The sequence below is a fragment of the Salvelinus fontinalis genome, unplaced genomic scaffold (genome assembly GCF_029448725.1).
Source record: "Salvelinus fontinalis isolate EN_2023a unplaced genomic scaffold, ASM2944872v1 scaffold_0006, whole genome shotgun sequence".
In the NCBI taxonomy this organism is placed as follows: Eukaryota; Metazoa; Chordata; class Actinopteri; order Salmoniformes; family Salmonidae; genus Salvelinus; species Salvelinus fontinalis.
Window position 1 is genome coordinate 413,519 of NW_026600215.1, and position 23,992 is coordinate 437,510.

General features: G+C 55.5%; 1 protein-coding gene across 1 annotated transcript in view; it reads right to left on the reverse strand.

The window, feature by feature from the left end:
* The window catches only part of trpc6b (transient receptor potential cation channel, subfamily C, member 6b), a 55,710-nt gene extending 55,656 nt beyond the window's left edge, over positions 1–54 (reverse strand). Inside the window, exon 1 of the mRNA XM_055910393.1 lies at positions 14–54. Coding sequence (XP_055766368.1) covers positions 14–54 — 41 coding nt within the window. The remainder of the gene's footprint in view (positions 1–13) is intronic.
* Positions 55–23,992: the final 23,938 nt, after the last annotated feature.

Here is a 23,992-nt window from a genome sequence, read left to right on the forward strand (position 1 = left end):
CTTCCCCTCTCGCCTCTTCCCCTCTCCCCTCTTCCCCTCGCCCCCACGTCCCATCTCCCCTCTCCCCTCTCCCCTCTGCCCCTCTCCCCTCTTCCCCACTACCCCTCTTCCCATCTCTCCCTCTTCCCCTCTCCCCTCTTCCCCTCGTCCCCTCTTCCCCCTCTCCCCTCTTCCTCTCTCCCCTCTCCCCATCTCCCTCTTCCCATCTCCCTCTTCCCTTCCCCTCTTCCCCTCTCCCCTCTTCCCATCTCCCCTCTCCCCATCTCCCTCTCTCCCCTCTCCCCCGTCTTCCCATCGTCCCCTCTTCCCCTCTCCCCTCTTCCCCTCTCCCCTCTTCCCATCTCCCTCTCCCCTCTCCCCTCTTCCCTCTTCCACCTTCCCATCTCCCCTCTCCCATCTCCCTCTCCCCTCTCCCCTCTTCCCATCTCCCTCTTCCCATCTCCCCTCTCCATCTCCCTCTCCCCTCTCCCATCTCCCCTCATCTCCCCTCTTCCCATCTCCTCTCTCCCCTCTTCCCCTCTCCCCTCTTCCCCTCTCCCTCCTCCCCTCTTCCCCTCTCCCTCTTCCCATCTCCCCTCTTCCCATCTCCCTCTTCCCTCTCCCCTCTCCCATCTCCCTCTCCTCCCCTCTCCCCCTCTTCCCTCTTCCCCTCTCCCCTCTCCCCTCTCCCCTCTCCCCTCTTCCCCTCTCCCCTCTTCCCATCTCCCCTCTTCCCTCTTCCCCTCTCTCCACTCATCCCCTCTTCCCCTCTCCCCTCTTCCCCCTCTCCCATCTCCCCTCTCCCCTCTTCCCCTCTTCCCATCTCCCCTCTTCCCTCTTCCCCTCTCCCCTCTTCCCCTCTTCCCATCTCCCCTCTCCCCTCTTCCCCTCTTCCCATCTCCCCTCTTCCCTCTTCCCCTCTCCCCTCTCCCCTCTTCCATCTCCTCTCTCCCCTCTCCCCTCTTCCCCTCTCCCCTCTCCCCTCTCCCCTCTCCCCTCTTCCCCTCTTCCCCTCTCCCCTCTTCCCATCTCCCCTCTTCCCCTCTTCCCCTCTCCCCTCTTCCCCTCTCCCATCTCCCATCTCCCCTCTCCCCTCTTCCCCTCTTCCCATCTCCCATCTCCCCTCTCCCCTCTTCCCCTCTTCCCATCTCCCCTCTTCCCTCTTCCCCTCTTCCCCTCTTCCCATCTCCCCTCTTCCCTCTTCCCTCTCCCCTCTCCCCTCTCCCATCTCCCCTCTCCCCTCTTCCCCTCTCCCCTCTCCCCTCTTCCCCTCTCCCATCTCCCCTCTCCCCTCTCCCCTCTTCCCCTCTCCCCTCTTCCCTCTTCCCCTCTTCCCTCTTCCCCTCTCCCCTCTTCCCCTCTCCCATCTCCCATCTCCCCTCTCTCCCTTCTCCCCTCTCCCCTCTCCCCTCTCCCCTCTTCCCCTCTCCCCTCTTCCCTCTTCCCCTCTTCCCTCTTCCCCTCTCCCCTCTTCCCCTCTCCCCATCTCCCATCTCCCCTCTCCCTTCTCCCATCTCCCCTCTCCCCTCTCCCCTCTTCCCATCTCCCCTCTTCCCTCTTCCCTCTTCCCTCTCCCCTCTCCCATCTCCCCTCTCCCCTCTCCCCTCTTCCCATCTCCCCTCTTCCCCATCTCCCCTCTTCCCATCTTCCCTCTTCCCATCTCCCCTCTTCCCATCTCCCCTCTTCCCATCTCCCTCTTCCCTCTTCCCTCTCCCCTCTTCCCATCTCCCCTCTCCCCTCTTCCCATCTCCCCTCTTCCCCTCTCCCCTCTTCCCCTCTCCCCTCTCCCATCTCCCCTCTCCCATCTCCTCTCTCCCCTCTCCCCTCTTCCCATCTCCCCTCTTCCCATCTCCCCTCTTCCCATCTCCCCTCTCTCCCTCTCCCATCTCCTCTCTCCCCTCTCCCCTCTTCCCATCTCCCTCTCCCCCTCTTCCCATCTCCCCTCTTCCCATCTCCCCTCTTCTCCCATCTCCTCTCTTCCCTCTTCCCCCTCTCCCCTCTTCCCATCTCCCCTCTTCCCATCTCCCCTCTCCCCTCTCCCATCTCCTCTCTTCCCTCTTCCCCTCTCCCCTCTTCCCCATCTCCCCTCTCCCCTCTTCCCCTCTCCCTCCCTCTCCCTCTCTCCTCTTCCCTCTTCCCATCTCCCCTCTTCCCCTCTCCCCTCTTCCCTCTTCCCCTCTCCCCTCTTCCCATCTCCCCTCTCCCCACTCTTTCCCCTCTCCCCTCTTCCCATCTCCCCTCTTCCCCTCTCCCCTCTTCTTCCCTCTTCCCATCTCCCCTCTCCCCTCTCCCATCTCCCTCTCTTCCCTCTTCCCTTCCCTCTCCCCTCTTCCCATCTCCCCTCTCCCCTCTTCCCCTCTCCCCTCTCCCCTCTCCTCCTCTTCCCTCTTCCCATCTCCCCTCTCCCCTCTTCCCCTCTCCCTCTTCCCCTCTCCCCTCTTCCCCTCCTCTCCCCTCTTCCCCTCTCCCCTCTTCCCATCTCCCCTCTTCCCCTCTCCCTCTCTCCCCTCTTCCCATCTCCCCTCTTCCCCTCTCCCCTCTCCCCTCTTCTCCCTCTCCCCTCTCTCCTCTTCCCCTCTTCCCATCTCCCCTCTTCCATCTCCCTCTTCCCTCTTCCCCTCTCCCCTCTTCCTCCATCTCCCCTCTTCCCTCTTCCCCTCTCCCCTCTTCCCATCTCCCCTCTCCCATCTCCCCTCTCCCCTCTTCCCCTCTCCCCTCTCCCCTCTTCCCCTCTCCCCTCTCCCCTCTTCCCATCTCCCCTCTCCCCATCTCCTCTCTCCCCTCTCCCCTCTTCCCATCTCCCCTCTTCCCATCTCCCCTCTCCCATCTCCTCTCTCCCCTCTCCCCTCTTCCCATCTCCCCTCTCCCATCTCCTCTCTTCCCCTCTCCCCTCTTCCCATCTCCCCTCTTCCCATCTCCCCTCTCCCATCTCCTCTCTTCCCTCTTCCCCTCTTCCCATCTCCCCTCTTCCCATCTCCCCTCTCCCTCTCCCCTCTTCCCATCTCCCCTCTTCCCATCTCCCCTCTCCCCTCTCCCATCTCCTCTCTTCCCTCTTCCCCTCTCCCCTCTTCCCATCTCCCCTCTCCCCTCTTCCCCTCTCCCCTCTCCCCTCTCTCCCTCTTCCCTCTTCCCATCTCCCCTCTTCCCCTCTCCCCTCTTCCCTCTTCCCCTCTCCCCTCTTCCCATCTCCCCTCTTCCCATCTCCCCTCTCCCCTCTCCCATCTCTCTCTCCTCTTCCCTCTTCCCCTCTCCCCTCTTCCCATCTCCCCCCTCTCCCCTCTCCCCTCTCTCCCTGCTCCCCTCTTCCCATCTCCCATCTCCCCTCTCCCCTCTCCCTCTTCCCTCTTCCCCTCTTCCCCTCTTCCCTCTCCCTCTCCCCTCTTCCCCTCTCCCCTCTTCCCATCTCCCCTCTCCCATCTCCCCTCTCCCCTCTTCCCCTCTCCCCTCTCCCCTCTTCCCATCTCCCCTCTCCCATCTCCTCTCTCCCCTCTCCCCTCTTCCCATCTCCCCTCTTCCATCTCCCCTCTTCCCATCTCCCCTCTCCCCTCTCCCATCTCCTCTCTTCCCTCTTCCCCTCTCCCCTCTTCCCATCTCCCCTCTCCCCTCTCCCCTCTTCCCATCTCCCCTCTTCCCATCTCCCCTCTCCCCTCTCCCATCTCCTCTCTTCCCTCTTCCCCTCTCCCCTCTTCCCATCTCCCCTCTCCCCTCTTCCCCCTCTCCCCTCTTCCCCTCTCTCCTCTTCCCTCTTCCCATCTCCCCTCTTCCCCTCTCCCCTCTTCCCTCTTCCCCTCTCCCCTCTTCCCATCTCCCCTCTTCCCATCTCCCCCTCTCCCCTCTCCCATCTCCTCTCTTCCTCTTCCCCTCTCCCCTCTTCCCATCTCCCTCTCCCCTCTTCCCCTCTCCCCTCTCCCTCTCTCCCCTCTCCTCTTCCCTCTTCCCATCTCCCCTCTTCCCCTCTCCCCTCTTCCCTCTTCCCCTCTCCCCTCTTCCCATCTCCCCTCTCCCCTCTTCCCATCTCCCCCTCTTCCCATCTCCCTCTCCCATCTCCCCTCTCCCCTCTTCCCCTCTCCCCTCTCCCCTCTTCCCATCTCCCCTCTTCCCATCTCCCTCTCCCCCTCTCTCCCCTCTCCCCTCTTCCCATCTCCCCTCTTCCCATCTCCCTCTCCCCATCTCCTCTCTTCCCTCTCCCCTCTCCCCTCTTCCCACTCTCCTCTTCCCCTCTTCCCCTCTCCTCTCCCCTCTCTCCCCTCTCCCCTCTTCCCTCTTCCCATCTCCCCTCTTCCCATCTCCCCTCTCCCCTCTTCCCCTCTCCCCTCTTCAAATCTCCCCTCTTCCCATCTCCCCTCTTCCCATCTCCCTCTCCCCTCCCCATCTCCCCTCTCCCTCTTCCCCTCTCCCCTCTCCCCTCTTCCCATCTCCCCTCTCCCCTCTTCCCCTCTCCCCTCTCCCCCTCTCCTCTTCCCTCTTCCCATCTCCCCTCTCCCCTCTCCCCCTCTTCCCCTTCTCCCCTCTCCCCTCTTCCCAATCTCCCCTCTCCCCTCTTCCCCTCTCCCCTCTTCCCATCTCCCCTCTTCCCTCTTCCCCTCCTCTCCCTCTTCCCATCTCCCCTCTTCCCTCTTCCCTCTCCCCTCTTCCCATCTCCCCTCTCCCCTCTTCCCCTCTCCCCTCTTCCCCTCTCCCCTCTTCCTCTTCCCCTCTCCCCTCTTCCCATCTCCCCTCTCCCCTCTTCCCCATCTCCCCTCTTCCCCTCTCCCCTCTCCCCTCTTCCCCTCTCCCCTCTCCCCTCTTCCCCTCTCCCCTCTCCCCTCTTCCCATCTCCCCCTCTCCTCTCCCTCTCCCCTCTCCTCTCTCCCCTCTCCCCTCTTCCCATCTCCCCTCTTCCCCTCTCCCCTCTTCCCATCTCCCTCTCCCATCTCCTCTCTCCCCTCTTCCATCTCCCTCTCTCCCCTCTCCCCTCTCCCATCTCCCCTCTTCCCCTCTCCCCTCTTCCCATCTCCCCTCTCCCATCTCCTCTCCCTCTCCCTCTTCCCCTCTCCCCTCTTCCCCTCTCCCCTCTCCCCTCTCCCCTCTTCCCCCCCCTCTTCCCATCTCCCCTCTCCCATCTCCTCTCTCCCCTCTCCTCTCTCCCCTCTCCCCTCTTCCCATCTCCCCTCTCCCATCTCCTCCTCTCTCCCCTCTCCCCTCTTCCCATCTCCCCTCTTCCCCTCTCCCCTCTTCCCATCTCCCCTCTCCCATCTCCTCTCTCCCCTCTCCCTCTTCCCCTCTCCCCTCTTCCCCTCTCCCCTCTCCCTCTTCCCATCTCCCCTCCCATCTCCCTCTCCCCTCTCCCCTCTCCCCTCTCCCCTCTTCCCATCTCCCCTCTCCCATCTCCCTCTCTCCCCTCTCCCCTCTTCCCCTCTCCCCTCTTCCCCTCTCCCCTCTTCCCATCTCCCCTCTCCCATCTCCTCTCTCCCCTCTCCCCTCTTCCCCTCTCCCCTCTTCCCCTCTCCCCTCTTCCCATCTCCCCTCTCCCCTCTCCCCTCTCCCCTCTCCCCTCTCCCCATCTCCCCTCTTCCCATCTCCCCTCTTCCCATCTCCCCTCTTCCCCTCTCCCCTCTTCCCCCTCTCCCCTCTTCCCATCTCCCCTCTCCCATCTCCTCTCTCCCCTCTCCCCTCTTCCCCTCTCCCCCTCTTCCCTCTCCCCTCTTCCCATCTCCCCTCTCCCCTCTCCTCTCTCCCCTCTCCCCTCTTCCCATCTCCCCTCTTCCCCTCTCCCCTCCTCCCATCTCCCCTCTCCCATCTCCTCTCTCCCCTCTCCCCTCTTCCCCTCTTCCCATCTCCCCTCTTCCCATCTCCCCTCTCCCCTCTCCCTCTCCCCTCTCCCCTCTTCCCATCTCCCCTCTTCCCATCTCCTCTTCCCCTCTCCCCTCTTCCCATCTCCCTCTTCCCATCTCCCTCTTCCCCTCTTCCCCTCTCCCCTCTCCCCTCTCCCCCCTCCCCTCTTCCCCTCTTCCCTCTTCCCATCTCCCCTCTTCCCATCTCCCCTCTTCCCATCTCCCCTCTTCCCATCTCCTCTCTCCCCTCTCCCCTCTTCCCCTCTCCCCTCTCCCCTCTTCCCCTCTCCCCTCTTCCCATCTCCCCTCTTCCCCTCTCCCCTCTTCCCCTCTCCCCTCTTCCCCTCTCCCCTCTTCCCCTCTCCTCTCTCCCCATCTCCCTCTTCCCATCTCCCTCTTCCCCTCTCCCCTCTTCCCATCTCCCCTCTTCCCATCTCCTCTCTCCCCATCTCCCCTCTTCCCATCTCCCCTCTTCCCCTCTCCCCTCTTCCCATCTCCCCTCTTCCCCTCTCCCCTCTTCCCCTCTTCCCCTCTTCCCCTCTCCTCTCTCCCCATCTCCCTCTCCCATCTCCCCTCTTCCCCTCTCCCCTCTTCCCATCTCCCCTCTTCCCATCTCCCCTCTTCCCATCTCCCCTCTTCCCCTCTCCCTCTTCCCCTCTCCCCTCTTCCCCTCTCCTCTCTCCCCATCTCCCCTCTTCCCATCTCCCCTCTTCCCCTCTCCCCCTCTTCCCCTCTCCCCTCTTCCCCTCTCCCCTCTTCCCCTCTCCTCTCTTCCCCCATCTCCCCTCTCCCATCTCCCCTCTTCCCATCTCCCCTCTTCCCATCTCCCCTCTTCCCCTCTCCCCTCTTCCCCTCTCCCCTCTCCCCTCTCCCCTCTTCCCCTCTCCCCTCTTCCCCTCTCCTCTCTCCCCATCTCCCCTCTTCCCATCTCCCCTCTTCCCATCTCCCCTCTTCCCCTCTCCCCTCTTCCCATCTCCCCTCTTCCCATCTCCCCTCTTCCCCTCTCCCCTCTTCCCATCTCCTCTCTCCCCTCTCCCCTCTCCCATCTCCCCTCTTCCCATCTCCCCTCTCCCATCTCCCCTCTCCCCTCTCCCATCTCCCTCTTCCCTCTTCCCTCTCCCCTCTTCCCATCTCCCCTCTCCCCTCTTCCCCTCTCCCCTCTCCCCTCTCTCCTCTTCCCATCTCCCCTCTTCCCCTCTCCCCTCTTCCCTCTTCCCCTCTCCCCTCTTCCCATCTCCCCTCTCCCCTCTTCCCCTCTCCCCTCTCCCCTCTCTCCTCTTCCCATCTCCCCTCTTCCCCTCTCCCCTCTTCCCTCTTCCCCTCTCCCCTCTTCCCATCTCCCCTCTCCCCTCTTCCCCTCTCCCCTCTTCCCATCTCCCCTCTCCCATCTCCCCTCTCCCCTCTTCCCCTCTCCCCTCTCCCCTCTTCCCCTCTCCCCTCTTCCCATCTCCCCTCTCCCCTCTCCCCTCTTCCCCTCTCCCCTCTTCCCATCTCCCATCTCCCCTCTCCCCTCTTCCCATCTCCCCTCTCCCCTCTTCCCATCTCCCCTCTTCCCATCTCCCCTCTCCCATCTCCTCTCTTCCCTCTCCCCCTCTCCCCTCTTCCCATCTCCCCTCTTCCCATCTCCCCTCTCCCCTCTCCCCATCTCCTCTCTTCCCTCTTCCCCTCTCCCCTCTTCCCATCTCCTCCCCTCTCCCCTCTTCCCCTCTCCCCCTCTCCCCTCTCTCCTCTTCCCTCTTCCCATCTCCCCTCTTCCCCTCTCCCCTCTTCCCTCTTCCCCTCTCCCCTCTTCCCATCTCCCCTCTCCCCTCTTCCCCTCTCCCCTCTTCCCATCTCCCCTCTCCCATCTCCCCTCTCCCCTCTTCCCATCTCCCCTCTCCCCTCTCTCCTCTTCCCCTCTTCCCATCTCCCCTCTTCCCCTCTCCCCTCTTCCCTCTTCCCCTCTCCCTCCCCTCTTCCCATCTCCCCTCTCCCCTCTTCCCCTCTCCCCTCTTCCCATCTCCCCTCTCCCCTCTCCCATCTCCCCTCTCCCTCTTCCCCTCTCCCCTCTCCCCTCTCCCCTCTTCCCATCTCCCCTCTCCCATCTCCCCTCTCCCCTCTCCCCTCTTCCCATCTCCCCTCTTCCCATCTCCCCTCTCCCCTCTTCCCATCTTCCCTCTTCCCCTCTCTCCTCTTCCCTCTTCCCCTCTCCCCTCTTCCCATCTCCCTCTCCCCTCTTCCCCTCTCCCCTCTCCCTCTCTCCTCTTCCCATCTCCCCTCTTCCCCTCTCCCCTCTTCCCTCTTCCCCTCTCCCCTCTTCCCATCTCCCCTCTCCCCTCTTCCCCTCTCCCCTCTCCCCTCTCTCCTCTTCCCATCTCCCCTCTTCCCCTCTCCCCTCTTCCCTCTTCCCCTCTCCCCTCTTCCCATCTCCCCTCTCCCCTCTTCCCCTCTCCCCTCTTCCCATCTCCCCTCTCCCATCTCCCCTCTCCCCTCTTCCCCTCTTCCCCTCTCCCCTCTTCCCCTCTCCCCTCTTCCCATCTCCCCTCTCCCCTCTCCCCTCTTCCCCTCTCCCCTCTCCCATCTCCCATCTCCCCTCTCCCCTCTTCCCATCTCCCCTCTCCCCTCTTCCCATCTCCCCTCTTCCCATCTCCCCTCTCCCATCTCCTCTCTTCCCTCTTCCCCTCTCCCCTCTTCCCATCTCCCCTCTTCCCATCTCCCCTCTCCCCTCTCCCATCTCCTCTCTTCCCTCTTCCCCTCTCCCCTCTTCCCATCTCCCCTCTCCCCTCTTCCCCTCTCCCCTCTCCCCTCTCTCCTCTTCCCTCTTCCCATCTCCCCTCTTCCCCTCTCCCCTCTTCCCTCTTCCCCTCTCCCCTCTTCCCATCTCCCCTCTCCCCTCTTCCCCTCTCCCCTCTTCCCATCTCCCCTCTCCCATCTCCCCTCTCCCCTCTTCCCATCTCCCCTCTCCCCTCTCTCCTCTTCCCTCTTCCCATCTCCCCTCTTCCCCTCTCCCCTCTTCCCTCTTCCCCTCTCCCCTCTTCCCATCTCCCCTCTCCCCTCTTCCCCTCTCCCCTCTTCCCATCTCCCCTCTCCCCTCTCCCATCTCCCCTCTCCCCTCTTCCCCTCTCCCCTCTCCCCTCTCCCCTCTTCCCATCTCCCCTCTTCCCTCTTCCCCTCTCCCCTCTTCCCATCTCCCCTCTCCCCTCTTCCCCTCTCCCCTCTTCCCATCTCCCCTCTCCCATCTCCCCTCTCCCCTCTTCCCATCTCCCCTCTCCCCTCTCTCCTCTTCCCTCTTCCCATCTCCCCTCTTCCCCTCTCTCCTCTTCCCTCTTCCCCTCTCCCCTCTTCCCATCTCCCCTCTCCCCTCTTCCCCTCTCCCCTCTTCCCATCTCCCCTCTCCCATCTCCCCTCTCCCCTCTTCCCATCTCCCCTCTCCCCTCTTCCCATCTCCCCTCTTCCCATCTCCCCTCTCCCATCTCCCCTCTCCCCTCTCCCCTCTTCCCATCTCCCCTCTTCCCATCTCCCCTCTCCCCTCTTCCCATCTTCCCTCTTCCCCTCTCTCCTCTTCCCTCTTCCCCTCTCCCCTCTTCCCATCTCCCCTCTCCCCTCTTCCCCTCTCCCCTCTTCCCATCTCCCCTCTCCCATCTCCCCTCTCCCCTCTTCCCATCTCCCCTCTCCCCTCTTCCCATCTCCCCTCTTCCCATCTCCCCTCTCCCATCTCCTCTCTCCCCTCTCCCCTCTTCCCATCTCCCCTCTTCCCATCTCCCCTCTTCCCCTCTCTCCTCTTCCCTCTTCCCCTCTCCCCTCTTCCCATCTCCCCTCTCCCCTCTTCCCCTCTCCCCTCTTCCCATCTCCCCTCTCCCATCTCCCCTCTCCCCTCTTCCCATCTCCTCTCTTCCCTCTTCCCCTCTCCCCTCTTCCCATCTCCCCTCTTCCCATCTCCCCTCTCCCCTCTCCCATCTCCTCTCTTCCCTCTTCCCCTCTCCCCTCTTCCCATCTCCCCTCTCCCCTCTTCCCCTCTCCCCTCTCCCCTCTTCCCCTCTCCCCTCTTCCCCTCTCCCCTCTTCCCATCTCCCCTCTTCCCATCTCCCCTCTCCCCTCTCCCATCTCCTCTCTTCCCTCTTCCCCTCTCCCCTCTTCCCATCTCCCCTCTCCCCTCTCCCCTCTCCCCCTCTTCCCATCTCCCCTCTTCCCATCTCCCCTCTCCCCTCTTCCCCTCTCCCCTCTCCCCTCTTCCCCTCTCCCCTCTTCCCCTCTCCCCTCTCCCCTCTCCCCTCTCCCATCTCCTCTCTCCCCTCTCCCCTCTTCCCATCTCCCCTCTTCCCATCTCCCCTCTCCCCTCTCCCATCTCCTCTCTTCCCTCTTCCCCTCTCCCCTCTTCCCATCTCCCCTCTCCCCTCTTCCCCTCTCCCCTCTCCCCTCTTCCCCTCTTCCCTCTCCCCTCTCCCCCTCTTCCCCTCTCCCCTCTTCCCCTCTCCCCTCTTCCCCTCTCCCCTCTTCCCCTCTCCCCTCTTCCCCTCTCCCATCTCCCCTCTCCCCTCTTCCCCTCTCCTCTCTTCCCTCTTCCCCTCTCCCCTCTCCCCTCTTCCCTCTCCCCTCTCCCCTCTTCCCCTCTCCCCTCTTCCCCTCTCCCCTCTTCCCCTCTCCCCTCTTCCCCTCTCCCCTCTTCCCCTCTCCCCTCTTCCCCTCTCCCCTCTCCCCTCTTCCCATCTCCCCTCTCCCCTCTTCCCATCTCCCCTCTTCCCCTCTCCCCTCTTCCCATCTCCCCTCTCCCCTCCCCCCTCTCCCCTCTTCCCCTCTCCCCTCTCCCCTCTTCCCATCTCCCCTCTTCCTCTCTCCCCTCTTCCCATCTCCCCTCTCCCCTCTCCCCTCTCCCCTCTTCCCATCTCCCCTCTTCCCCTCTCCCCTCTCCCCTCTTCCCATCTCCCCTCTTCCTCTCTCCCCTCTTCCCATCTCCCCTCTCCCCTCTCCCCTCTTCCCCTCTCCCCTCTCCCCTCTTCCCATCTCCCCTCTCCCCTCTCCCCTCTTCCCATCTCCCCTCTCCCCTCTCCCCTCTCCTCTCTCCCATCTCCTCTCTCCCCTCTCCCCTCTTCCCATCTCCTCTCTCCCCTCTTCCCATCTCCCCTCTCCCCTCTCCCCTCTCCCCTCTTCCTCTCTCCCCTCTTCCCATCTCCCCTCTCCCCTCTCCCCTCTTCCCCTCTCCCCTCTCCCCTCTTCCTCTCTCCCCTCTTCCCATCTCCCCTCTCCCCTCTCCCCTCTTCCCCTCTCCCATCTCCCCTCTTCCTCTCTCCCCTCTTCCCATCTCCCCTCTCCCCTCTTCCTCTCTCCCCTATTCCCATCTCCCCTCTCCCCTCTCCCCTCTTCCCCTCTCCCCTCTCCCCTCTTCCCATCTCCCCTCTTCCTCTCTCCCCTCTTCCCATCTCCTCTCTCCCCTCTTCCCATCTCCCCTCTCCCCTCTCCCCTCTTCCCATCTCCCCTCTTCCCATCTCCTCTCTTCCCATCTCCTCTCTCCCCTCTTCCCATCTCCCCTCTCCCCTCTCCCCTCTTCCCCTCTCCCCTCTCCCCTCTTCCCATCTCCCCTCTTCCTCTCTCCCCTCTTCCCATCTCCTCTCTCCCCTCTTCCCATCTCCCCTCTCCCCTCTTCCCCTCTTCCCATCTCCCCTCTTCCCATCTCCCCTCTTCCCCTCTCCCCTCTTCCCCTCTCCCCTCTTCCCATCTCCCCTCTTCCTCTCTCCCCTCTTCCCATCTCCTCTCTCCCCTCTTCCCATCTCCCCTCTCCCCTCTTCCCATCTCCCCTCTTCCCCTCTCCCCTCTTCCCATCTCCCCTCTTCCCATCTCCCCTCTTCCCATCTCCCCTCTTCCCCTCTCCCCTCTTCCCATCTCCCCTCTTCCTCTCTCCCCTCTTCCCATCTCCTCTCTCCCCTCTTCCCATCTCCCCTCTCCCCTCTTCCCATCTCCCCTCTTCCCATCTCCCCTCTTCCCATCTCCCCTCTTCCCATCTCCCCTCTTCCCATCTCCCCTCTTCCCATCTCCCCTCTTCCCTCTTCCTCTCTCCCCTCTTCCCATCTCCCCTCTCCCCTCTTCCCATCTCCCCTCTTCCCATCTCCCCTCTTCCCATCTCCCCTCTCCCCTCTTCCCCTCTCCCCTCTTCCCCTCTCCCCTCTTCCCATCTCCCCTCACCCCTCTTCCCATCTCCCCTCTTCCCATCTCCCCTCTTCCCATCTCCCATCTCCCCTCTCCCCTCTCCCCTCTTCCCATCTCCTCTCTTCCCATCTCCCCTCTCCCCTCTCCCCTCTTCCCCTCTCCCCTCTCCCCTCTTCCCCTCTCCCCTCTCCCCTCTCCCCTCTCCCCTCTTCCCCTCTTCCCTCTCCCCTCTCCCCTCTTCCCCTCTCCCCTCTCCCCTCTTCCCCTCTCCCCTCTCCCCTCTCCCCTCTTCCCCTCTCCCCTCTCCCCTCTCCCCTCTCCCCTCTTCCCCTCTCCCCTCTCCCCTCTCCCCTCTCCCCTCTTCCCCTCTCCCCTCTTCCCTCTTCCCTCTTCCCCTCTCCCCTCTCCCCTCTCCCCTCTCCCCTCTCTCCTCTTCCCTCTCCCCTCTCCCCTCTTCCTCTCTCCCCTCTCCCCTCTCCCCTCTTCCCCTTCTCCCATCTCCCCTCTCCCCTCTTCCCCTCTCCCCTCTCCCCTCTCCCCTCTTCCCCTCTCCCCTCTTCCCTCTTCCCTCTTCCCTCTTCCCTTCTCCCCTCTCCCCTCTTCCCTCTTCCCCTCTCCCCTCTTCCCATCTCCTCTCTTCCCCTCTCCCATCTCCCCTCTCCCATCTCCCCTCTCCCATCTCCTCTCTTCCCCTCCCCCCTCTTCCCCTTCTCCCCTCTCCCTTGTCCCCACTCGGGCAGAAAGGTGGAAACTAAAAGGAGCATCCGATCAGTGAGGATGCTCTGCTTGACAGGGGCTCAATGACTCAAGGTCACAGCATTTAACAGACAAAGACAATAGGCTTATCTAACTACCTTCCTCTGTTCTCCCATCACCAGCGATGCCGGTCACAGCCCCTGGGTGACAGCTCCTCGATTTATGTTAATCACTAGGCTCTGTTGTTCAAATCACTAACCTTGCTATGGTTAAATGTGTCGGACCAGAACCTGATGTTAAGGACAAAAGAAACTCGGAGAAGATGACATGACCTTTCTCTCCCGTTTGTTTTATATTTACCTTTATGAGAGGAACCTACTTTAGTGGAACGCACTGACTATAAAGCGTAATTCAGAGTCCACAGACGCAGAGTCACGATAGTCTGGTGTCCCAATGTGACATAGCTAGGCGGCTCTGAGACCTCCATCCGCCCGAACACGCACCTCGCCAACATTCCCAACCAATGCGGCTCCGCGGACGCGTCCTCTTATCATTTGAATGTGTTGACAGTTGGAGAAACGTGACTTGAGTCACGCGGAGGATTCAAACATATGAAAACCAGTGGTTGGATATTCTAGAACACTGCAGTGTGTACAGGTATACGTTGTGGACTCTGATAGGCCCGTTGGATATTCTAGAACACTGCAGTGTGTACAGGTATACGTTGTGGACTCTGATAGGCCCGTTGGATATTCTAGAACACTGCAGTGTGTACAGGTATACGTTGTGGACTCTGATAGACCCGTTGGATATTCTAGAACACTGCAGTGTGTACAGGTATACGGTGTGGACTCTGATTGACCCGTTGGATATTCTAGAACACTGCAGTGTGTACAGGTATACGTTATGGACTCTGATAGGCCCGTTGGATATTCTAGAACACTGTAGTGTGTACAGGTATACGTTGTGGACTCTGATAGGCCCGTTGGATATTCTAGAACACTGCAGTGTGTACAGGTATACGTTGTGGACTCTGATAGACCTGTAAGTCTCTCTGGATGGGAGTGTCTGCTAAATGACCAAAACATGAACATTTACAGCAGTCATACTGAATCAACAGTACAGATACTGTGCTTTCAGAGAGTATTAATACCTTTATACTTTTTCCACATTTTGTTGTGTTTCAGCATGAATTTAATGGTCTGGTATATGACTAGAGATATACTGTGTATTAAATGTCTGGTATATGACTAGAGATATACTGTATTTTAAAGGTCTGGTGTATGACTAGAGATATACTGTATTTTAAAGGTCTGGTGTATGACTAGAGATATACTGTATTTTAAAGGTCTGGTGTATGCCAAAGAGAATAGACAGGAGGCATGTCAAACTCCCCTCCAACACTAGCTGACAGGCTGCAGGTCTCTCTGGAGAAGCCTTTCTTAGCCAACCAATTTGATGGTAGCTTTCTGTAACCAGCCAACAGAACTGTACTAAGCCAGGCCTTTCCAGTGCTTTCCAGAGACAAGGAAAACGACTGTTTACTGTGTCTGAGGATGTGATCAGGCCTTTCCAGTGCTTTCCAGAGACAGACACAGTAGTTTTCTTTGAGGATGTGATCTTTTTTCTCTCACTGTAACAATCATTTTTGGTTACAAACATTATATCATGTGATACTGTATTTACATTTTTTGAAATGTAACCTTTATTTAACCTTTATTTAACTAGGCAAGTCAGTTAAGAACAAATTAGTATTTACAATGACAGTCTAGGAACTGTGGGTTAACTGCCTTGTTCAGGGGTAGAATGACAGACTTTTACCTTGCCAGCTCGGGGATTCAATCCAGCAACCTTTCGGTTACTAGCACAACGCTCTAACCACTAGGCTACCTGTCACCCCTACACTTTAACCACTAGGCTACCTGCCTCCTCTAACCACTAGGCTACCTGCCTCCTCTAACCACTAGGCTACCTGCCTCCTCTAACCACTAGGCTACCTGCCTCCTCTAACCACTAGGCTACCTGCCTCCTCTAACCACTAGGCTACCTGCCTCCTCTAACCACTAGGCTACCTGCCTCCTCTAACCACTAGGCTACCTGCCTCCTCTAACCACTAGGCTACCTGCCTCCTCTAACCACTAGGCTACCTGCCTCCTCTAACCACTAGGCTACCTGCCTCCTCTAACCACTAGGCTACCTGCCTCCTCTAACCACTAGACTACCTGCCTCCTCTAACCACTAGGCTACCTGCCTCCTCTAACCACTAGGCTACCTGCCTCCTCTAACCACTAGGCTACCTGCCTCCTCTAACCACTAGACTACCTACCTCCTCTACACTCTACACTCTAACCACTAGGCTACCTGCCTCCTCTAACCACTAGGCTACCTGCCTCCTCTAACCACTAGGCTACCTGCATCCTCTAACCACTAGGCTACCTACCTCCTCTACACTCTACACTCTAACCACTAGGCTACCTGCTGCCCCAAGTCCTGTTTTGAGGCAGGGGGTCTTTTTGAACAGGACTTCTTCAGGCGAGACAAAAAAGGAGGAAAATTTCCCCCAAATTTAAACACAATACAGCAGCATACCTTCATCTCTCCGGACCTTCATCTCTCCGGACCTTCAGCTGTCCAGACCTTCAGCTGTCCAGACCTTCAGCTGTCCAGACCGTCAGCTCTCCAGATATTCACCTGTCCAGACCTTCAGCTCTCCAGACCTTCAGCTCTCCAGACCTTCAGCTGTCCTGACCTTTAGCTGTCCTGACCTTCAGCTCTCCAGACCTTCAGCTCTCCAGACCTTCAGCTCTCCAGACCATCAGCTCTCCAGACCATCAGCTCTCCAGACCTTCAGCTCTCCAGACCTTCAGCTCTCCAGACCTTCAGCTCTCCAGACCTTCAGCTCTCCAGACCTTCAGCTGTCCAGACCTACAACTGTCCAGACCTTCAGCTCTCCTGACCTTCCGCTGTCCTGACCTTCAGCTGTACAGACCTTCCGCTGTCCAGACCTTCAGCTCTCCTGACCTTCCGCTGTCCAGACCTTCAGCTCTCCAGACCTTCCGCTGTCCTGACCTTTAGCTGTCCTGACCTTCAGCTGTCCAGACCGTCAGCTCTCCAGATATTCACCTGTCCAGACCTTCAGCTCTCCAGACCTTCAGCTCTCCAGACCTTCAGCTGTCCTGACCTTTAGCTGTCCTGACCTTCAGCTCTCCAGACCTTCAGCTCTCCAGACCTTCAGCTCTCCAGACCATCAGCTCTCCAGACCATCAGCTCTCCAGACCTTCAGCTCTCCAGACCTTCAGCTCTCCAGACCTTCAGCTGTCCAGACCTACAACTGTCCAGACCTTCAGCTCTCCTGACCTTCCGCTGTCCTGACCTTCAGCTGTACAGACCTTCCGCTGTCCAGACCTTCAGCTCTCCAGACCTTCCGCTGTCCTGACCTTCAGCTCTCCAGACCTTCAGCTCTCCAGACCTTCAGCTTTCCAGACCTTCAGCTCTCCAGACCTTCAGCTCTCCAGACCTTCCGCTGTCCTGACCTTCAGCTCTCCAGACCTTCAGCTGTCCAGACCTTCAGCTCTCCAGATCTTCAGCTGTCCAGATCTTCAGCTCTCCAGACCTTCAGCTGTCCAGACCTTCAGCTGTCCTGACCTTCAGCTGTCCTGACCTTCAGCTCTCCAGACCTTCAGCTCTCCAGACCTTCAGCTTTCCAGACCATCAGCTCTCCAGACCTTCAGCTGTCCAGACCTTCAGCTGTCCAGACCTTCAGCTGTCCAGACCTTCAGCTGTCCTGATCTTCTGCTCTCCAGACCTTCAGCTGTCCAGACCTTCAGCTGTCCTGACCTTCAGCTGTCCTGACCTTCAGCTCTCCAGACCTTCAGCTCTCCAGACCTTCAGCTTTCCAGACCATCAGCTCTCCAGACCTTCAGCTGTCCAGACCTTCAGCTGTCCAGACCTTCAGCTGTCCTGATCTTCTGCTCTCTAGGCCTTCAGCTGTCCAGGCCGTTGAAGAACCCATTTTGGTTCCAGATTCTACATGGAAGAACCCATTTTGGTTCCAGGCTCTACATTGAAGAACCCATTTTGGTTCCAGGTTCTACCTTGAAGAACCCATTTTGGTTCCTGGTTCAACATTGAAGAACCCATTTTGGTTCCAGGTTCTACATGGAACCTAAAAGGGTTCTACCTAAAATGGTTCCAATGGGTTCTTCAAGGTAGAACTTTTATAAGCCTTTTTTCTAAGAGTTTAGAGATCTCTCTCTGTGCTCCTCTAGATCTCTAGCTCTCTCTCTGTGCTTCTCTAGATCTCTAGCTCTCTCTCTGTGCTCCTCTAGATCTCTAGCTCTCTCTCTGTGCTCCTATAGATCTCTAGCTCTCTCTCTGTGCTCCTTTAGATCTCTATCTCTCTGTGCTCCTCTAGATCTCTAGCTCTCTCTCTGTGCTCCTCTAGATCTCTAGCTCTCTCTCTGTGCTCCTGTAGATCTCTAGCTCTCTCTCTGTGCTCCTCTAGATCTCTAGCTCTCTCTCTGTGCTCCTCTAGCTCTCTCTGTGCTCCTCTAGATCTCTAGCTCTCTCTCTGTGCTCCTCTATATCTCTAGCCTTCTCCCTGTGCTCCACTAGCTCTCTCCCTGTGCTCCTCTAGATCTCTCTCTGTGCTCCTCTAGCTCTCTCCCTGTGCTCCTCTAGCTCTCTCCCTGTGCTCCTCTAGCTCTCTCCCTGTGCTCCTCTAGCTCTCTCTGTGCTCCTTTAGATCTCTAGCTCTCTCTCTGTGCTCCTCTATATCTCTAGCCTTCTCCCTGTGCTCCTCTAGCTCTCTCCCTGTGCTCCTCTAGATCCCTCTCTGTGCTCCTCTAGATCTCCCTGTGCTCCTCTAGCTCTCTCTCTGTGCTCCTCTAGATCTCTCTCTGTGCTCCTCTAGCTCTCTCCCTGTGCTCCTCTAGCTCTCTCCCTGTGCTCCTCTAGCTCTCTCCCTGTGCTCCTCTAGCTCTCCCTGTGCTCCTCTAGCTCTCTCTCTGTGCTCCTCTAGCTCTGTGTGTTTATTTGTTGGTCTGTGGCTTTATTTTTGTATCGTGTTCCATTAGTTTTAGGCAGAATAACAGTGATATACTTCTTTACATTGGTATTATGTCAAACATGTACATGTACAGTGCCTTCAGAAAGTATTCCTACCCCTTGATCTATTCCACATGTTGTTGTGTTTCAGCCTGAATTCAACCGTTTTACTCACCTTTCTACACATAATGACAAAGTGACAACATGTTCATTAACTGTTTTGTGATTTTATTGAAATAAATAAATAAATATCGAATTTACATAGTATTCACACCCCTGAATCAATACATGTTAGAATCCCCTTTGGCAGCGATTTATAGCTCTTTCTGGATAAGTCTCTAAGAGCTGGGAGTCTTTCTGGATAAGTCTCTAAGACCTGGGAGTCTTTCTGGATAAGTCTCTAAGAGCTGCGAGTCTTTCTGGATAAGTCTCTAAGAGCTGGGAATCTTTCTGGATAAGTCTCTAAGAGCTGGGAGTCTTTCTGGGTAAGTCTCTAAGAGTTGGGAGTCTTTCTGGATAAGTCTCTAAGAGCTGGGTGTCTTTCTGGATAAGTCTCTAAGAGCTGGGAATCTTTCTGGATAAGTCTCTAAGAGCTGGGAGTCTTTCTGGATAAGTCTCTAAGAGCTGGACGTCTTTCTGGGTAAGTCTCTAAGAGCTGGGAGTCTTTCTGGGTAAGTCTCTAAGAGCTGGGAGTCTTTCTGGATAAGTCTCTAAGAGCTGGGAGTCTTTCTGGATAAGTCTCTAAGAGCTGGGAGTCTTTCTGGATAAGTCTCTAAGAGCTAGGAGTCTTTCTGGGCAAGTCTCTAAGAGCTGGGAGTCTTTCTGGATAAGTCTCTAAGAGCTGGGAGTCTTTCTGGGTAAGTCTCTAAGAGCTGGGAGTCTTTCTGGGTAAGTCTCTAAGAGCTGGGAGTCTTTCTGGATAAGTCTCTAAGAGCTGGGAGTCTTTCTGAGTAAGTCTCTAAGAGCTTTCCACACCTGGATTGTACAATATTTGCCCATTATTTTTTTCAATCTTCTTTAAGCTGTGTCAAATTGGTTGTTGATCAACTCCAGTGTAGACTTGGCATTGTGTTTGAGGTTCTTGTCCTGCTGAAAGGTGAATTCATTTCACAGTGTCTGGTGTAAAGCAGACTGAACCAGGTATTCCTCTAGGATATGGCCTGTGCTTAGCTCCATTTCGTTATTTTTTTTATCCTGAAAATCTCCCCAGTCCTTAACGATTACAAGTATACCCATAACATGACGCAGCCACCACTATGCCTGAAAATATGGAAAGTAATACTCAGTAATATGTTGTATTTGATTTGCCACAAACATAACATCATATTTTGTAGTATTACTTTAGTGCCTTGTTGCAAACAGGATGTATGTTTTGGAATATCTATATTATGTACAGCAGTGGTCACCTTTTCTGAGTCATTCTCACTCTGAGTCCAAATGCAAGCTGAGATCTACCTAAAAAACATGACAGAAAAAAACCTTTGCAACATTAACCAATTAAAACCAGTTCTGTAGCAATGAGGTTTGTGCAGTAAGGCTGTAGGCCCACTACGTTATAACTGCATATTGGAATTGCCCTGCCAAAAATGTTTTATTAGTAAAAAGAAAATGTAGGTACATGATCACACTGGTAATAGATAAAAAATTTTTTTACTGGACTGATGGCCTGCTTCTGATGGTCAGGCTGAGGGGAGGGAGCAACGGTGAGGCTGCCTCTCACCCGACTCACCGTCCCTCCGCTCTCCCTCCCTTCGTTGAGGAAAGGAGACACAGTCTTCCAGCTGATGGTGAAACTCAAGTTGACCTGCATTATTTCTGCCTCATGCACCAAGTCATGTTACCACTAATAATAACACTGCTTATTGGAACACGTTGTTATACTGGTTCATTGCGGCTGCAGTGCTGGCAGCACGAGTGGATCATCATAGTGTTGACAGTACTGGCAGCACGAGTGGATCATCATAGTGTTGACAGTACTGGCAGCACGAGTGGATCATCATAGTGTTGACAGTGCTGGCAGCACGAGTGGATCATCATAGTGTTGACAGTGCTGGCAGCACGAGTGGATCATCATAGTGTTGACAGTACTGGCAGCACGAGTGGATCATCAAAGTGTTGACAGTGCTGGCAGCACGAGTGGATCATCATAGTGTTGACAGTACTGGCAGCACGAGTGGATCATCAAAGTGTTGACAGTACTGGCAGCACGAGTGGATCATCAAAGTGTTGACAGTGCTGGCAGCACGAGTGGATTATCAAAGTGTTGACAGTACTGGCAGCACGAGTGGATCATCATAGTGTTGACAGTGTGCTGAAGAACAACATGAACTGGCTCATAAAAACTACAGCTCTTTGCTGCATTCGTTGAGTCTCTCTATAGTCATTGTTTTAAATGTTTGGAAATCTCACAGTATGTAATGGTAGTCCTCCTCCTCTTCAACCGAAAAGGAGGAGTAGTGATTGAACCAAGGCGCAGCGGGTTGTGAATACATAATTTAATAAAGACACGACAAAACAATGAAGACAGAAAACGACCTATACTTGAATAAACTACAAAATAACAAAACCGAAATGTATAGACAGACCCGAACAAATACGAACTTACAAATAACGCGAAGAATGCACGAACAGGGAAAATAGACTACACAAAAGAACGATGAACAAACAAACTGAACAGTCCCGTATGGTGCGACAAACACTGACACAGGAGACAACCACCCACAACGAACACTGTGAAACAACCTACCTAAATATGACTCTCAATTAGAGGAAAACGCCAAACACCTGCCTCTAATTAAGAGCCATACCAGGCAACCCTTAAACCAACATAGAAACAGAAAACATAGAATGCCCACCCAAACTCACGTCCTGACCAACTAACACATACAACAAACTAACAGAAATAGGTCAGGAACGTGACACAGTATCAACTTGCTGTGCTTTCGAGGCTTCTTTTTAGTCTTTGGCTCGAGGAAACTGTAGAGATCTGATTGGCCGGTGGTAGGCCTATAGGTGTACTTGATTTGCTCTCTTGGCATGCGGTTTACGCTGATTTCTATGCCTTGGAGATCGACTAGGAATACCTTGGAGATCGACTAGGAATGCCTTGGAGATCGACTAGGAATACCTTGGAGATCGACTAGGAATACCTTGGAGATCGACTAGGAATGCCTGGGAGATCGACTAGGAATACCTGGGAGATCGACTAGGAATACCTGGGAGATCGACTAGGAATACCTTGGAGATCGATCAGGAGTACCTTGGAGATCGACTAGGAATACCTTGGAGATCGACTAGGAATACCTTGGAGATCGACTAGGAATACCTTGGAGATCGACTAGGAATGCCTTGGAGATCGACTAGGAATGCCTTGGAGATCGACTAGGAATGCCTTGGAGATCGACTAGGAATGCCTTGGAGATCGACTAGGAATACCTGGGAGATCGACTAGGAATACCTTGGAGATCGATCAGGAATACCTTGGAGATCGACTAGGAATACCTTGGAGATCGATCAGGAATACCTTGGAGATCGACTAGGAATACCTGGGAGATCAACTAGGAATACCTGGGAGATCGACTAGGAATACCTGGGAGATCGACTAGGAATACCTGGGAGATCGACTAGGAATGCCTTGGAGATCGACTAGGAATACCTGGGAGATCGACTAGGAATGCCTTGGAGATCGACTAGGAATGCCTTGGAGATCGACTAGGAATGCCTTGGAGATCGACTAGGAATACCTTGGAGATCGACTAGGAATGCCTTGGAGATCGACTAGGAATACCTTGGAGATCGACTAGGAATACCTTGGAGATCGACTAGGAATACCTTGGAGATCGACTAGGAATACCTTTTTCGATCGACTAGGAATACCTTGGAGATCGACTAGGAATACCTTGGAGATCGACTAGGAATACCTTGGAGATCGACTAGGAATACCTTGGAGATCGACTAGGAATACCTGGGAGATCGACTAGGAATACCTGGGAGATCGACTAGGAATACCTGGGAGATCGACTAGGAATACCTTGGAGATCGACTAGGAATACCTTGGAGATCGACTAGGAATACCTGGGAGATCGACTAGGAATACCTGGGAGATCGACTAGGAATGCCTTGGAGATCGACGAGGAATACCTGGGAGATCGACTAGGAATGCCTTGGAGATCGACTAGGAATACCTTGGAGATCGACTAGGAATGCCTTGGAGATCGACTAGGAATACCTGGGAGATCGACTAGGAATACCTGGGAGATCGACCAGGAATGCCTTGGAGATCGACCAGGAATACCTGGGAGATCGACTAGGAATGCCTTGGAGATGGATCAGGAATGCCTTGGAGATCGACTAGGAATACCTGGGAGATCGACTAGGAATACCTGGGAGATCGACTAGGAATACCTGGGAGATCGACTAGGAATACCTTGGAGATCGACTAGGAATGCCTTGGAGATCGACTAGTAATACCTTGGAGATCGACTAGGAATACCTTGGAGATCGACTAGGAATACCTGGGAGATCGACTAAGAATACCTGGGAGATCGACTAGGAATACCTTGGAGATCGACTAGGAATACCTTGGAGATCGACTAGGAATACCTTGGAGATCGACTAGGAATGCCTTGGAGATCGACTAGGAATACCTTGGAGATCGACTAGGAATACCTTGGAGATCGACTAGGAATACCTGGGAGATCGACTAGGAATGGTGACCACTAGTATACATGCTTCCTTTTTTTCACTCTGTCATTTAGGTTAGTATTGTGGAGTAACTACAATGTTGTTGATCCATCCTCAGTTTCCTCCTGTCACAGCCATTAAACTCTGTAACTGTTTTAAAGTCACCATCGGCCTCATGGTGAAATCCCTGAGAGGTTTCCTTCCTCTCCGGCAACTTTGTTAGGAAGGATGCCTGTATATTTGTAGTGACTGGGTGTATTGATACATTTTTTTTACCCATCTACCAATCGATGTCCCTCTTTGCGAGGCATTGGAAAAACTCCCTGGTCTTTGTGGTTGAATCTTAAAATTCACTGCTCGGCTGTGGGACCTTAAAGATAGTTAAAAAATATATTTGTTATTAATTTAACCTTTATTTAACTAGACAAGTCAGTTAAGAACAAATTCTTATTCACAATGACGGCCTACCAAAAGGCAAAAGGCCTCCTGCTGGGACGAGGGATACATTTTTTAAATAATATTATTAATAAAAATAAAAATATTGGACAAAACACACATAACGACCAGAGAGACACCACAACACTACGTAAAGAGAGACCTACAACACAGCATGGTGGCAACACATGACAACACAGCATGGTGGCAACACATGACAACACAGCATGGTAGCAACACAACATGACAACACAGCATGGTGACAACACATGACAACACAGCATGGTAGCAACACATGACAACACAGCATGGTGACAACACATGACAACACAGCATGGTGGCAACACATGACAACACAGCATGGTGGCAACACATGACAACACAGCATGGTGGCAACACATGACAACACAGCATGGTGGCAACACATGACAACACAGCATGGTGGCAACACATGACAACACAGCATGGTGGCAACACATGACAACACAGCATGGTGGCAACACATGACAACACAGCATGGTGGCAACACATGACAACACAGCATGGTGGCAACACATGACAACACAGCATGGTGGCAACACATGACAACACAGCATGGTGACAACACATGACAACACAGCATGGTGGCAACACATGACAACACAGCATGGTGGCAACACATGACAACACAGCATGGTGGCAACACATGACAACACAGCATGGTGACAACACATGACAACACAGCATGGTGGCAACACATGACAACACAGCATGGTGGCAACACATGACAACACAGCATGGTGACAACACATGACAACACAGCATGGTGGCAACACATGACAACACAGCATGGTGGCAACACATGACAACACAGCATGGTAGCAACACAACATGACAACACAGCATGGTGACAACACATGACAACACAGCATGGTAGCAACACATGACAACACAGCATGGTAGCAACACAACATGACAACACAGCATGGTGGCAACACATGACAACACAGCATGGTGGCAACACATGACAACACAGCATGGTGACAACACATGACAACACAGCATGGTGGCAACACATGACAACACAGCATGGTGGCAACACATGACAACACAGCATGGTGGCAACACATGACAACACAGCATGGTGGCAACACATGACAACACAGCATGGTGGCAACACATGACAACACAGCATAGTAGCAACACAACATGACAACACAGCATGGTGGCAACACATGACA